The sequence below is a fragment of the Hipposideros armiger genome, unplaced genomic scaffold (genome assembly GCF_001890085.2).
Source record: "Hipposideros armiger isolate ML-2016 unplaced genomic scaffold, ASM189008v1 scaffold_209, whole genome shotgun sequence".
NCBI lineage: Eukaryota > Metazoa > Chordata > Mammalia > Chiroptera > Hipposideridae > Hipposideros > Hipposideros armiger.
In genome coordinates, this window is record NW_017731559.1 from 2,934,000 (window position 1) to 2,950,725 (window position 16,726).

Below are 16,726 nucleotides of genomic sequence, written 5' to 3' on the forward strand. Positions count from 1 at the left end.
AAGAATGGATAATTACAGCATATTCCCTGTGTCTCTCACCATTCTACTTAGTATTTTCCTTTGAACATGTGCCAATTTTTCCAAGTCTCTTTTAAAATGTGGGCCCTAGAACTAAACAGAGTGCTATGAAGTGGATGTGGTATGATGTGGAGTGGGACATTTCCTTCTGTCTACTCTACTTTTATTTCTGTGGTCTAAATTAGAATTAGCTTTTATGCCAACCACATCACACTACTGACTCACTAAATTTGTGGTCAACTGAAATCCTTAATGGTTTTTCTCAGGTGCTGCAGCTAATGCATTCTTTTATCCCATCTAGGGTAGTTTGTTTGGCTCTGTGAATTGGTATGCGGACATTTGAGGTAATTAGAAAAAATGCAACAACATGTAATCTGGGTCTAAAATACCATTCACAAATATAAGATAGTGTGATTTTTAAATTTGGACATAGATTGTTTATTCAAAATGTCTACAGCCCTTAGAGTCCCATCCTCAGATTCAGGAGGTCTGGAGTGAGGCCCAGAAATAGGGCTTTGGACCAGTCATGTGAGTGACTGTGATGAGCAGGTGGCATGTGGTCCTCTCTTGAAGACACACTGGTTTAAGAACTCCTGTGTTCACAGGGAGGTGAGATCCTGGGGGAAGCATGTGGCTGAGTGAGGCTTCAGCAGGGGCTGGCTGTGTGGTGGGGGAGAGCTGCATTTTGAAGGGTGAGGACTGGAGGAGAGAGACTGGAGGGCTGATGTGGTGGTGAGGGTGTGGGAAGGGTAGGTGGGCATCAAGAAATTGCTTAACAGCAGCCATGAGCATCAATGTTTCCAAGTTTTGTTCTGTCTATTTTCTCAGCTCTTTGCCTAATGAGTTTAAAGAATAGATAAAATATGATGATTGTCATAGAAGGGCTTATATCTTTTATTTTTAAAAACACATTTTTGGGGATACAGATTTAATAACAATGTCAATAATTGTTGACACAAAGTCAGTTTTGATTACAGGATCATGTTAAAACTCAAAGCCTCCCGGACACTCTCGTCTTCCCATGGAAAGCTCTTGGACACCTGCAGCTGACCTAATGGAAATATGCAGAATGGCTCCCCCTGGGCCCCATGTTCCATGGATTTCTGGGAGAGCACAGACTGGCTCATGTACAAAGGCTTTGAGCCAGCACTAACTTGCTAACCAAGAAGACTGAGGCAGCCACATGGCCACACATGAACATTTTGACTTGGTTCAAAGAGTTGAGATTTAGGTTTGCAGAACTTTACTTCCTGTCTTTAGTTGTATCACTTTTATAATGAAAAATAAAATGACAATTAATATAAAAATATATACACACATATATTTTGGATTGCTGTATATTATATTCAGCATGTCTGGAGGCATGTATGCAGTCCAACAGTAGGTTTCAGAAAAGACAGAGAAACCTATCTGATATTCAGATCTACTTAATAGTTATTATTTTAATAGGAAAGAAACCCATTGGAAACTCCCTTGATATCGAAATATCATATACAATGAATTAAGAAAACCTAAAAAAGTTTCCAACTGGAGCAAATTTTCAGGAATTTTTTTGTTATGATGAGGACAGAAATAAGTTGACAATTACAAAAATGTTATGGCAGTTCAAATTCTCCTACTAAAAACATTGTCATGTAAAATCATTTTGTGAATATATAGTTGATCTTTCTATAGTCTGTATTCTTATCCATATGTCTAGTATGAAGAATCAATGACTTCTTTAAAGGAAGAACCACCATTCCTTGCCCAACTACATAAACTGTAATCATATATTACATATTTCAGTGAGGACATCTCAGATAGTAAACTGCCTGCCAAGTCACCTTCCTTAGAAATATCTCTGATTCCTTGGGATTGGCTTCATACTTCTGATATTTCCTATCAGCACTGGGATTAAAATTGAAGTGGAAGAAAAGCACATGAGGGCTGGTCGAGTGGCTCAGTTGGTTAAGAGCTTGCTTAAGAGTGTGAGCTCTGAGCAACAGGATCGCCAGTTCGATTCCCACATGGGCCAGTGAGCTGCACCTGAGCTGAGCTGCCGCTGAGCTGCCAACAGGTGGTAGGATGGCTCAGCTGGTGAGAGTATGTGCTCCTAACAACAAGGTTTCCTGTTGGAGATGGTGGGCTATGTCCGCCCGCCCGCAACTAAAGACTGAACTCGGCACCTTGAGCTGAGCTGCTGCCCGGGTGACTCAGGGGATAGAGTGCATGCTGTTAACAACAATGCTGCCCGGTTCAACTCCTGCATGGGATGGTGGCTATGCGCATCCAGAACTAACTGAACACAGCACCTTGAGCTGAGTGGTGCGACTGGACTTGGAGCTGAGCTTGCTACGCCCTCCACAACTAAGACTAAAGGACAACAACTTGGCTGTTCCCCTTCCCCAATTCCCCAACACTGTTCCGCTCCCCCAATTCCTCAACACTGTTCCCCTCCCCCAATTCCCCAATTTAAAAAAAAAAAGCACATGAAAACAGGGAACATTTAAAGCACCTACAACTGTATCTATCTTGGTAACAAAATTTAGTGTCCCAGAGCAGAAAGCTACCAGGGTAAGAAAGAATGTAAGTAATTCCCCATAAAATTCTCCAATTGTGAGCCAACTCTTCCTAGAGTTCAATCTCCAGGATAACCCCAGAACTATTACAAGGAACATTGTGAAACCCACATTCTTAGGCTTGAAAAATCTTTTAAAAAGGGGAGCACAAATTTGTATTACAAATGAAGAGAAAAGAATACTTATGACTGCTGAATTCTTCAACAGGGTATGACATCAAAGAAGTCCTCTTACTTTGGTCCTAAATTCAGTGGATGCTCCAAATTCAAACAGAAATCTCACCACGTCATTGTGGCCTTGCTGGGCAGCAAAGAAGAGGGCAGTTGTACCCGACTAGGAGAGAGAGAGAGGCTGGTTTTAAAAGACATTTGGTTACATTGCATTTGATTTATATATTTGCAAACAAAATAAAACAAAACAATATCCTTGCATATAAACCTTCTAGCCTAGGAAGGTGCTATATTTGAACTGATTATCTTCCTTGGTGAGAGAAGTGACAAGATGAAAGGAAAACTTTATTCTTGGAGCAGTGGAATGAATGGTGGACTTCCCAAAAGATACGCCTTCATCCTAAGTCTTGGAACTTGTGAATGTTACTTATATAGCAAAAAATATGATTAAGGATTTTGAGAGGAGGAGCTTATCATGGCTTATCCAAGTGGGCCCTAAATGCAAAGTATCTTTGCAAGAATCAGGCAGAGTGCTATTTGACACAGAGAGGCGGCAGAGGTAATGTGACCACAGAGGCAGAAGTTAGAGTGATGGAGTCACAGATTAAGCAGTGCCAATAGCTACCAGCAGCTGGAAGAGGTAAAGAACGGATTCACCTCTGCAGCCTCCAGAGGGAGCACCGCCTTATGGACACCTCGGATTTTCTGTCCTTCAGAACCACGAGAGTATAAATTTCCTTTGTTTTAAGCCACTTAGTTTGCGGTAACTTGTTATAGCAGCCATGGGAAACTAACCTGCTTGGTATATAGTATTTGGAAAAGACACATTCATTCATGTGGGGAAGAATTCTGGCAGCATTGTGGTTACAAAGTTATCACCCCAGAGTTGAAAGCTACCTGTGCAAGAAAGACTGTAAGTAATTCACTCAAATAAGCTCAAAATATTTCCTGAAATAGGACATATTAACAAGAAACAGTCTGATTCCAATTTTAAACTTATCAATGATATTCTGAGATACAAGTTGTTAAACATCCTTTCTTCCCAGGCACTTTAAAAAAACCTATTCAAAGATTGGTACCCAAATAATTGTTGTCAAATGAGCAAAATCACCACACCACTCTTGTGAGGAATGTATGTTTTTCATATAAAGATGCTTTGAGCATGGGATGAAGCTAACACTATACTTTTTCAGACAGTCAAGAGAAACCCTCTTTCCATGGCTTGCCTGGGAGTGTTAAGGTGGTAGGTTCTCACGTGGGTGTGAGAAGCCAGGGAGAGCATGTGCTATGGATTACTGTACACTCTGACTTCTGTGCTCACGGGTATTGCACACATGTGCATGTGTGTGCATGTGTGTGTGTGTGTGTGTGTGTGTGTGTGACAGGATCAATGAGGCCCCCACTACTGTGGTAGGACACATGCTAACACCTTCCCAGACATAACCGTCTATCTCCGCCTGTGTTCCTAAGCAGACCCTGCCCTAGGAAGGCACAGGTGACGGGGACCATTTACAGAGCCTTTCTGCCTGTAATGCAGGGGTGATTCTCTCCTTGGTTTCCACAGAAACAAGTTAGCAGCATCAGCTCATTGTTTTCTTACTGTGGAGGATGCTGGCTTCCAGAAACCTTAAGACGTAATGGCTGTGAATGGAGAAACTTGGGTAGAATGCGAAAACTCTCATCTTCTTAATAGACATTATTTTTCGAGACTACCAATGGTCATTTCTAGTTGTTCCTTCATTAAGAAAAAGGATTTGTTTTTCAATAAGGTTTTTGATATATTAACTACAAAAATCATATTTACAGCAGTTTGGGCCAGTTTGGGAACATACATACTGTTAACCATTGTGCAAGTGAATGCAGCGATCTATGGACCACAGGCACTAGACTTCAGTATGGAATGTGAATAGGGGTGTTAAATGCGTGGGCTTTACTAGTGAAACCCAGGCTTCATGACACCTGCACACGCGGCTCCTTGGCCTAAGAGTTTAACTCAGCCAATATTGCTGGTTCTCTAGAGCAATGGTCTTCCAGGACCATTAACTTCTAGTTTGTCTCTCTAGCAATCTCTGTGTATCTAGGTAGCCAACCTAAGAAAACAGTGGCAGGTACTTTTTCAGGAAAGAAATATTCTGATTTTGCAAAATGGATTACAAACGAACCAAGGTAGAAGTCCGCTATCCGAGTAAGTTCCACAGAACTGCTAGGCACTTTCAGCTTTCAAAACAGAGGAGGTGAGGTTGGGATCTCTTTGGCTTAGCAGGTCTATTGTCCCAGACTGGCATGGCTTCAGGGACCACCAGAAACTCACATAGCTCAAACTCATCATTTGAGCCACATAGGTTACTGCTAAATTAGACACACTTTGGTAAATCCTCAAGGACCACTGTGTTCAATGCACAATAGTTTACATCTTTAAGAACATTAGCTGAGCAATTGGAACCAAACAAATATAAAACCATAAAAACCATACATTGGCTGGAAATCAAACAAGTGTTTCTTTTCTTCTCCCAGCTCTTGTCAGTTGTTCAGAAGATATTTTTATGCATGTTGAACTTGCCTTTAAGGATAAAGTTTTTGAGTAAGCAGATCTGGATCATATTGTTTTTATTAGAGAAAATCTGTCTCTTCTTTAAAGTTAAAGTAAACAAAGGCTGTAAAGCAGAGAGGAAAAATAAAAAGATCAGGGAATTTTAAACTGTAATTCTAAATGGGTCCAAACATTTTCTTCCAAAAAGAAAATTAGCTGCTGAATTGAAAATGACCTAAAACAATGATCCAGTGTTATGGAAATTGCTCAGGAGAATCTGTCTGTGAGAAGACTACTTGGATTTGCTTTGTGCTGCTCTTCCCTATAGACCAGGCTTGCTGATCCTGGACAACAGAGAACCAGACTCCAGATTCTACCCATTTAGTGTCACCTCTCCCATGGTCCACCAGAGGGGAGATGGGAGGGACTTCTAGATGTCTCGTGGAATGTCTATACCTTACACCTGGTGCATCTTAATTTGTTCCACACAGAGGTGGCGGTTCAGCTTGGAAGATGGGATGCATTGCTCGATGAAAGTTTGGTTGATGAATGGACCTTTATGAAACAAACAACTGTAGGGCACGCCCTTAGATAAGAGTGGATCAAGGAAAACCAAACATGCCAGTCTGGTTTGGAGCTTGCCCCAGGACGCCCATCTTGGGTCTGAGTCTGTGGATTGAGAGGTCGGATTCACTCTAGGGATGACCTATGCAAGTGTCTCCAGGAAGGTTAATTTCCAAGGCCCTATATTGGCTTGGAAATGTATGTGCTCTCCTCAGACTTGAATCCCAAAGTACCTCAAAATGCCCCGGCCTCCCACTGCTCCATTACATCAGACCAAGAATGGATCCTCCGGACAGACAGAACTCCTGAGGTTGCTCTTGAATGAAGTGTGGAGATAGGCTCACATTTTAGTCTGATGCTCACCACATGGATTTTTTTGGGGAGAGCTTGTTTAATATGTGACCAGTCAGAGAAGTCCTTTGAAAACATGGTTTGGTGGGGATGGTTGAGATAGCCTTAGCAAGTGTGCCTCATGAAGAACAGGTTTGTGACTCAGTCCTTCTAAAAATATGATGATCTCCATGAAAATCCTATAAATTCTGTAGCATTTCATCCCAAGGAAGGAAGAACTGCTTTAGGCTTGGAACAAAATGTTTGAGTGTTTAAGGAATGTGGTTAGAGGTTTGCTTAACTCAGAATGCAACACACGCCTGAGAAGATACGTTCAGCTCAAGTACAACCACTGGTCAGCTCCTGGGCCTTATTTTAGGTACAATAAAGTCAGCAAACTGGGCATTAGTTTGACCTAGGAGAAAAGCAATGATTACTCTTGCCCTTCTTAACGATTTACTATCGTGAAAACTTCTAGCCTCTGTCACCTGGATCATTCTTACTCAAGTGCAAAACCTGACCTACCTCTCTCTGGAGATTGATGTCCGCACCTTGGAGAACAAGTTCCTTCACACAGTCTATATGACCAGCATAGGAGGCGACCATGAGGAGTGTGGTGCCATACTGGATGGAGGAGAGACAGATGAACAGTTAGGCCGGCATATGCCAGAGAGGGCTCCTGGAGAAGAGACATGTCAGCTCCATTCAGGGCCTGTCCAAGCACAAAATGTCCCGCAATGATACAAGTGTCTTATGAATAATTTTATAATGCAGACTAGATGGGAAAAAGCAAAACGACAAATTACTGAGGCTGGAATTTTCAATTTAAAATTCACTCACTTCCATTACCTTCAGAAATGCAGTTCAAACGAACCATGGTTACTGCATTTTAAGGCAGCTGTGAGGTAATGGTCTCATTTGATGATTTATACTAAATGATTCCTGAGCCCAAACACTGCTCTTAATGCAAAAAATGGGTTTAACAGTACCATTTGGTTTTCTGCATTTAAAAGTCTTTATCTTCAAACTGATTCAGGTAGAAATGTAAGGCACTACAATGAAATAAGAGACTACAGAAGTAAGAGTCAGGAACTCTGGGGTCCAAGTTGACCTCTGTCATCAACCAAGTGTAACCTGGGGCGAGTTGCTTACAGTTCCTGGGACACATTTACTTCATCTTTAAAATGAGGGGTTGGACAGGGTGATCATCAACGTCTCTTTCAGCTTTAAGATTCAAGGACTTGAGGTGTACCATCTGATATGGACCCTTACAATTCAAATGGACTTTTGTAGTTTAATTTACAGTTGTTTTCAAGGGCTTGAAATTGTAATCTAAACCACCACCTCTGCATACTCAGCAACCTGCCTTCCAGGAGTGGACAAGAGACAGTTCTACACATGAAGAAGGCTCTCTAGGATAGGGGGATAAATGACTGTTATAAGCTTCATGTTATTCACCTCTGTGGGATTTTGTAGGAAAGCAGTATAATTCAGTGATCACTGACAGTATGACCTTGAGCAGGTTATCTAACCTTTCAAAGGCTCATTCTCCTCATATGTAAAATGGGAAATAAAAAAAAGTATCTGCCTGATTAAATTGGTAAATGACATAACTCAGTCAACGTGCTTAGCATAGTAATGCTAGATCTTAATTCAACAAGTGCTAGATAATCAAATAACAGTTCAGTAAATGTTAGGTTGTCATTTGACTTTTGCTGACTTCTGTGAATGACAAGGCTAGTTTGGGAAGTCTTCTTTTGCTATAATGAGAAGTGTACAAGTGGGTAGAGTCAAGAAAAGCTAATGACTTCATAGAAGTACTTTTATGATACTTTCTCCATCCCATGTGACCATATTTGGTATTTCAGTGTAAGACTTTCAATGGAGGCTGTACCATCCATTATTCAGTTGAACTCCTTCTGCCATATTTTCCAAGATTCAAATGGCAAGTTTGGTATTAGTAACTTCCTCTTGAATGTGAGACATTTTTATTTAGATTGTGGATAGAGGAAACCTTGATTTAAAGCCAGCCGAAACACACAAGCTATGCGAGGTGAGAAAAAAAATTTTTTTATCATGGGTCACACTGGTCTCAAAATAAAAATCCATCATGAGTCAAAGGAAGCACAGAGTACTTCAGTTGGATAATTAAACAAGAAAATAAAAAATGTTAGACTCATCTGTATTAAAGTGAGGAAAGATGAATGCCACAAATAACAAAAATGCTTCTTTATAGATTGCATTTCAATTCTACATTATGGTCAATTGAGAAAAAGTTGGAGGTTGGGATAAAGAAGAAAGAATAAAGAAGTGGTATCTGTTGATGCATTCACATAAAACATTTCTTTTATATTCAAAACCTATTAGCTTGACTGATTTTAATTCTCTAAAGATTAAGGTTATTTCATTCCATTGCTTGATGTTAAAATGTATCTTTTAAAACAAACTGATTTTGAACAAAGGAAATACTGGATATAGATATAGTGAAGACCACAACCAACAAGATGGTGAAATACATACATTCATACATCTAAAAAGACCAAAAGAACCTTGCCATTGCACATCTTTGTGGTAAAAGTGTGTCAGGGAGATGAGCAATGCAAAAAATGTAAACATCATGTGAAGACAGCATTAACCTAGGAACTGAAGATGAATGTTAGCAAATCAAAGTGTTGCTGTGAAGTGGGTGGCCTAGAGATGATCATTTGTTCTTTATGATGCTATTCATTGGAAAAGCTTGAACATGGTCTTACTTGAGGTTAGAAGCCATTCCCAGCAAAGCCTGGGGCCTCTCTAGCATTCTGTCAGCTCTCACAGGCATCCTAGGTAATTCTGAGGCTTGGCACCATTGGTGAGGGCAATACTAGCCTAGAGATCACTCACCATAAGAAGAAACCATTCTGAAACCTAGACTCGCCATTCAGGTGACATGTGGAGGAGGCAGAAACCCACCCAATAAAATGTCAAGGGGAACAAAGGTCTGTGCTGTATCCAAACATCTCCCTGCCCCTCAGTTATCACCAATCTTAAGAGTTCTTTTAAAATAAACGAGCATTTGAAATTATCATCATGTAGACTTGCTCCTTTGAGTTAAAGAAGCATCTTTCCAGAAAGCTCCTGATAAAATGACTTCTTGTTTTAAACAAGGAGTAATCTATAAATGTATTAACATCTATTCATAGAAAGAAATTTTTTGACAAAAATAGCTACTGGTCACCCAGGAGACAGAGAAAGACAGAGTGTGCGTTCTGTGGGAAAAGGAGGCGGTGGTAGGAGGTGATGACTTCTGATGGGGAAAAGGCACTGAGGAGACTGAGAGTGACTGTGTGTGTGTGGGGGGGGCAGGGGTGGGGAGTGGGGGGGACTGTCTGAGGGGCAGCATGTGTGTGGAAATGCCAGGTGGCCCTGGGAAGCTGGAAGTCAGGAGAAGGTCATAGGGGTGTCTGAGAAGGGACAGCTTAAAAAAAAAAGTGTTATCAATGCGTTCAGTGGGTGAGGCCACAATGAAAACCAGCGTTCCTACTCCTGTTTTACTTCATGTGGCACTGCTGCCCAGTGAGATCCAAATAAGACCAGGATGTCCAGTACACAGATACCCACGACCCCATATCAGTCTGGGTCCTGGCAAGGAACAGATGGTACATTCAATTTGGGATAATTGGAAGAAAGTTTAACAAAGAGATTATTTATAAAGCTGTGCTCTGGGAGTAGGGACGCTACAAAGAACAGTAGAGGACAGGGAACTAGTAACAGTAGGTTCCACTGCCAGCCCAGGCCTGAAGGCACAAGGGGAAGGTAGTGGCTCCCATGACACAGAATGACAGCACTGCTGCCAGATAGAGCTGGGGAGGGGAGCCCTGGGCTCCCCTACATCCTGTGCTTCCACCCTCTGACTCCTGCCAATGCTCCCATTGGCCAAACCCAACTGGAAGCCAGAGGAAAGCGAGTCCACTGGGGCAGGCCACACAGTTCAGACGCTGGAGCACGGAGGAAGCTGAGGAAGGGTGCAACTGGATCTGGAGATGCAAACATAAGCTACCCGGCACTGACGCCCTGAGTGGGCGAACTGGAGCAAACTCAGATAGCTCCCTCGGGCTGGTGGCTGAGCTCAATTACCAAATCTGTGCAATAAAACCTGGAAATGGCACATCCTGTTTTCAGGAAAACAATAAGGCTACTTTGAAAAACAATTTTATTTAAACCCTAAAATCAAAACATCTCTGCTCTCTCTCCTCATCTGCGAAAGATCTGGTCCCCAGAGATGTGGAGAAATCCTGCTGAGTCCAGAGAAATCATTGCTTCTAGCTGGGCAGGGAGGGGCTCTCTAAGTGATGCCAGTGGGCAGTAGTGTCTATTTTTAGTTCCTCTTAATTGCCAATGAGTGAACTGATGTTTGCAAAGGTAATTAAAGGATGAGAGGCTGGGTGAAGGCTTCCATTTCTCAGGTCTCTCATCCCTGTAGGAAAAAACCTAACTCCCACCTCCACGATAGCCCACTTCTGCCCTAAATTATCTCCACCTTTTCACGAAAGCAGCTGGTTTGAATTCTCTAACCTTTTACTTCTTGGAATCTGCCAATTCTGACTCCCAGTGAAGTGTCTCTTTCCTTCTTGTGGCCTCAATTCTGTTTTATGCCTGTAATTGTTTCCCTAAAATATTTTTAAGTTCATCACGGTACCTTGGACTTTTCAAAAAGGACAAAGCAAGCAAATACATGAAAAAGTAGATAAGCATCGTGAAGGGCAATGTATTCAGGAGGTGCTCTCATGCCGATGGGAGGACATGGCGTGCTCTTGGCATGCGTATACCCAATGCGTCCATCCATACACTGTCCCTGCAGTCCACATCCACCCGACCGCTGTTCAGCAACAGCCTAAGCAGAGCCAGGTTTCCTCTCCTTGCTGCCCAGAATGCGGCATTGGCAAGCGGAGTTTCCTTCTGCAGAAGCAAAATGAAACAGGATCTTAAAATCGACATTAGTTAACATGACCACTTCTACGCAAATATACACCATTCAAAAGGCAGCATTTCCAGATGTGCTGTATCTTTTGCAAGATTGCTCCTCCAGCAATAGATGACTGTAATATACTGTTACGAAATGCATTGTTTTATAGCAGATAACTGAGCCCCAGTGCTGTTATGAAGAGCAATGTTGTTGATAATACAGCACTATTAATATTCTATTTCCCACCAATGTACTCACTTTCCTGCCTCTGTTGTCTTTGTTCACAGTTTCCTTTTTGCTTGAAATGAGTTTTTCCCCATCCTTCAAGGCCAAGGCTCTGTTTAAATGCTATTTCCTCCCTGAAATGTTCCCAAATCTCCTTTCACCTCCAAGCAGGGAAAACCACTCCCAATTCTGACCTCCCAAAGGAGTTTACCAGCACCTTTTCTATGCCCTCGACACTTTCTACCTGATTCCAGCCGTCTAGGTAAAGGCCTCACTTTCTCTCCATCTAATTTTCTTTGCTTCAGCTGGAACTTGCCAGAGGTTTCAGCTGAGAATCAGGAACTCTGGAAGGAAAATGCTTTTACGTGTCCTCGTATGGATCCTTTACTAGGTTATTTCAAAGTTGTAAAGTTAATGTTGGCAACAGACCTATGGAAGGAATAGAGCTGGAAAACAGTTCTCTAAAATGAGAGCTGCAGAGCTGACTGCAGTACAATTTCCTTCTCTAAAACGGATGGATTTAGTTTGTAGAGAACAGTCATGGTGAGGGCAGAGGCGGAAGGACACGCTTGGAACCACACAGCTCCGGGTTTCAACTCCAGCCCTGCACAATGGACTTGGCCCTGGTAGGTCTTGATTTCCTCTTGCTTAAACAGAGGTCATATTACCTGCCTGGAAGTTTATGGTAAGGATTAAATCTTGTAGGTTAACTGTGGTGCCCCACACATCATTAATGCTCACAAATGCTAGTTTTCTTTCCTCTCTTCACTTTTCATTACAAAGTTAGAATCAACAGGCAAAATTGAACTCAGAGTAAAGAATTTTGCTGGTCTCAGGAAATTTTCTAGTATTCAAATTGTTTAACAAAAAAAGGTTTCTTTGCTGGGTTTAAAACTCCTACCTGATCCAAAAGGTTGTTTTTGTTTTTTTTTTAAAGATTTTATTCGGGAATTGGGGGAGGGGAACAGCCAAGTTGTTGTCCTTCAATCTTAGTTGTGGAGGGTGTAGCTAGCTCAGCTCCAAGTCCAGTCGTCATCCAGCCACCCGAAGGTAGCTCAGGGCAGCTCAGCTCAAGGTGCCGTGTTCAGTCTTAGTTGCAGGTGGGCATAGCCCACTATCCCATGCAGGAGTCGAACCGGCAACCTTGTTGTTAGGAGCACATGCTCTCACCGGCTGAGCCGTCCTGCCGCTTGTTGGCAGCTCAGCTCAGGCGCAGCTCACTAGCCCATGTGGGAATTGAACAGGTGACCCTGTTGCTCAGAGCTGGCACTCTTAACCAACTGAGCCACTCGACCGGCCCCCAAAAGGTCTTTTATGCAATGTCTTTTAAGTATATCACCTATGCTAAGAGAAAACACCAACAATTTCAGCTACTCTATGGAGCCATCTAAATGAAAGCACGGTGACATCATGGTGATGGCGGCCTTTGTTGATGTGAGGATTTCATTCCAGAAGCCCTTCAGCCCATACCCCTTAATGTTCTTGTGCATTCTTGGATGAGGACATGGCAAAGCAGGGAGTGATAAGCAGATTACAAACATACTCTGAATAGTTTCCTGGCGCAGTTATGAGGGAAAAAAACAGCTCAAATTCCAGGTGAACAATCTGCTTTCCCCAAAGGTGTAAATTTTACTGTCTCTAGAGTTTTCAAGCCAAAGTGCAATGGTGGTGTTCACACCCAGTGTCTGTGGCTTTTGCATGAGGCTAGGTCTAACATTAGAGTTGTTATTAACTGGGTGAAGCAATAGCAAGGCAGGTTTGACTTGTATAATAAATCATGAAACAATGCCCTTTTAATAAAGAGATTGCACAAGGCCAAAATGAAGTTTGGGAGGGTAAGTTAGGAAGAGAACTTAGTATGCACTATGGGACAGCTCTGCTGGCTTTTCCTGAAACATGAAAACTTGAGGGTAATCAACTGTAAATCACTTACAGTGATTTTGTTGCTCCATTTTAACCCCAAATACCTTTCAAAAACCATCAGCAAACCACAGTCTCCCATTATCACAAGCTCTCCAGCTAGGAGCCTCTCCTGTCTTTAGGGTGGCCTCAGGAATTTCTCTCCTGCTAGGGCTAGACATCCTGGTTTCCTAGAAGGTTCTAGAAACTAAGCTTTGTGAAAAGCTGTACACATTTCATTTTCCCTCAAGGGCTTGGTTTACTGGGAGATGGAGGCATGATAGAGATTTGGGATAAGAAGGAGCTGAGTTCAAGTTCTGACCCTGCTACTTCTCAGCTCTGTGACCTTGGGCAGGTTATTTAACTTCTCTCTGCCCCAGTAAAATGGGGATACTAATAATAGTGACCTCATTCATGTGTTGTTGGAGGATTAAATGAGTTAATCCACGTAAATGCACTTTGATAGGAAACACAATAAATCTAGCTATGAATGCACAGCCCTCACAGCTTGTTAAAATACTTGTCCAGGCGAATTCGTTTACTTGGCCACGTGCTGGGGATAGTGGTCCTAGCCAGGAGCTAGGACTAGAAGTGTGAGTCACCATGGTCTCTCCTCACAATGGCTTTGTGGCCCAGTAGGACAATAAGTCATGTCAATAGGCATCAGAGTGATTATAGGTGAGTAGGAATGTAGATACTCGTGGTGAGAGAATGGTCAATTCTACCTGAGGAAGGTGGCCAGGGATGGCTTCAAAGAGAAGAAATTCTTGGGAAGAGTTCTGAAGGAGGAGTAGGGGCCACGGTAGTGAGCATCCCAGGCTGACAGGGTGGTGAGGCAAAGACACGGACGCCTCGCTCAGCACCTGGGAACCATCTCTACCTCAGAGGGGCTGGAGTGAAGGGTGTGAGGGGACAGAGGGCAGGAGATGCTGTAGGGCAGGTAGCCAGGGCCAGATCCTGATGGATCTGCTGTGCCATGCAGTTTCATCTGGGGTGCATGGGGGAGTCAAGAAAGGGTTTTTAAGAGGGAAGAGATGGTCAGTTTTGCATTTTAGGAAGGTCCTGCTGCAGCCCCAGGGAGGATGGACTGAGCATCAGTCTGTGAGGGTTAGGAGACCGCTATATACGAGTAGTTGAGGATAGAGATGATGAGGGCCCAAGCTGAAGCAACACGAGTGGGGATGGCAGGATGACACGGGCTGGAGGAATGTTAAGGTGCTGAACTGCGGAGTCCTGGTCTGCGACCGTATTGCAGGAGAGGAGAGAGAGGGCGTCTGGGCCGCCTCCCAGGTTTCGGTTTGAATGCCTGGTTGATGTGGTGCTATTCATGAAAGTTGGAAATACCATATGGAGGACAGGTTTGGGGGGAAAATGGTGAGTTCAGCTTTGAACCTGCTGAGTTGTTAGTGTTTATGGGGCATCTAGATGTAAAGATCTAGCAAAGAAATGGGTACGTTCTCCGATCACACTGTGGCTGACATTATTGTAGGGCAGGATCTTGAGCTAACGCCAAGTGCTTATTCATCTGCATAGACTACCTCATTTAATCCTCATCACAGCTCAGTGAAGTGGGTACTATTAGCATCCCACTGCACAGATGAGGTAAGAAATGACAAGGCAGGCTTCAGCCCCATGTGGTCTGGTGCTTAAGGCTGCCCTTTTAGCCATCACACTGTACTGCCTCCTGCAGAATTCTCCTCCTGTAGACATCAAGGCATAGGCAGTGTAGACCCCAATGACCTCCTTCCTGTTGTCAATCCAAGCTCCTCTTCTGCTAAGATGGAAAGTCCTCTGACCTTCCTTCTTTTGGGGTCTATACACACCACATTGCCTGGGTAACTTCCTGAAGTGCAATATGCTTAAAATCATAAATGCTGTGGAGTGGACAAGCCCTCTAGCCTTTAACAGGAAATGCTTCACACACATTATAAAGCACTTTACCAACCATGGTATTACTACCTCTTTCTTGATTTTTCTCACCTCTACAAGGAGGCCAGTGATCTCCCTGAGGCTCACTGGTTGCAATATTATGAGGAGCAGCAACGTTGAGATCTTGTTCTGTATCAGGTAGTGTGCTAAGCACTTTCACTACTCTGATGCACTTAATTCCCCCAAACAGCCCCATGAGGTGAGTGTTATTATTACTCTCATTTTTAAGATGAGGAAACTGAGGCCCAGAGTGAATTACTCAGGTAGGAAGTAACACAGCCAGGATTCAAATCCAAGGTCTTATATCTTATACCCTGTGAGAAAAATTGAGCATACTTCCACATATGCCATATTTTCTTCTCTTTTTTTCCCTAACTTCCTGCCAGAATTTTGGTTTATACATTGTTCATTAGCACACTACTATAAATTAAGTACAGGAAGGAAGGGGAGAGGAAACATAGATGGGAAATGGTTATTTGTACAGAATTGGAATTCTGATTAAAAGCTAAGAGGGGGTAGAGATTTAAACTATTGGTTTAAAAAAGCGTTTAGAATAATGTGGATTTGAGTTGTACTATTAATTGTGTACTATTAATTCAATCAAGGAACATCAGCTTTGTTCAATAATGTATCTCTTTGATATTGGAGGCCACATTAAATAAGGGTATAATGAAGGATAGAGAAGCCATGTGCAGGGTATGCGTTTCATCTGCTGCTATTCTAATCCACTGTCCCACTTAATGCGAAGTATCTGAAAATGTCAGAATGCTTAATAAACATTAAAGAAGCCTAAACCCTGTATTGTCAGTATTGTTACACTTCTGTGACAGTAAACTGAAGAGAAAAAGTGATTTGCCTTAAGTATTCTGCCTTAGATGTAGGATTCACATAACACCAGCATTTCCAAATTCAGAACTCAAGACCATGTTTAAAGTCTGTTTAACACAAATATATCCAGAATAGGCAAATCTATAGAGACAGAAAGTAAGTTAGCAGTTATCTAAAGCTGGGAAGTTTAGGGGAATAGAGAGTGACTGCTAATGGGTATGTGGTTTCTTTTGGGGGTAATTAAAATACCCTAAATTGATTATGCTGATAGTGGCATAACTCTGCAAATATACTAACACTGAAAGGAACACTTTCAATGGGTGAATTATATGGTATGTAATCTGTATTTCAATGAAGCTGTTTAAAAAACATATATATGGCTTTGTTAATTTATTTTCCTGTGGCTCATTCAAATGATTTCAGCTGATTGGTGAACTGGAGTTGATTATGAGATAATTTACATACTTTCAGAACAAGGATGAAACATACGAGTTCCTGTACTTCTGGCCAAGGCAGTTTCTGTCACTGAGATGAAACATGGTAGTGAGACGCTTTACCTGCTTGGATAACACAAGCCCAAGAAAGACCCAGGTTGTTCTTTATCTAGCAATGTCTCCTCTCTTACGGTAACCTCTCTCACTGTGTTAGAGTCTAAACCCCTCCCCCAACGGTGGTAGACTGTTGGCAACCTCAGTCCTGAAGAATAAGTCCCGAGTATGTGAAACAGCTA

General features: G+C 42.4%; 1 protein-coding gene across 5 annotated transcripts in view; it reads right to left on the bottom strand.

The window, feature by feature from the left end:
* Positions 1–16,726, bottom strand: part of ANKRD29 (ankyrin repeat domain 29) — a 50,743-nt gene that overhangs the window by 29,162 nt on the left and 4,855 nt on the right. For 2 of the 5 annotated variants that reach the window (XM_019653849.1, XM_019653847.1), the window contains exons 2-4: positions 10,998–11,108; positions 6,696–6,794; positions 2,811–2,909 (exon numbers count right to left, since the gene is read on the bottom strand). In XM_019653849.1, coding sequence (XP_019509394.1) covers positions 2,811–2,909; positions 6,696–6,794; positions 10,998–11,108 — 309 coding nt within the window. Of the gene's footprint in view, positions 1–2,810; positions 2,910–6,695; positions 6,795–10,724; positions 11,109–16,726 lie in introns of those variants that run through there. The other 3 variants (XM_019653848.1, XM_019653846.1, XM_019653850.1) reach the window with 2 other exon arrangements.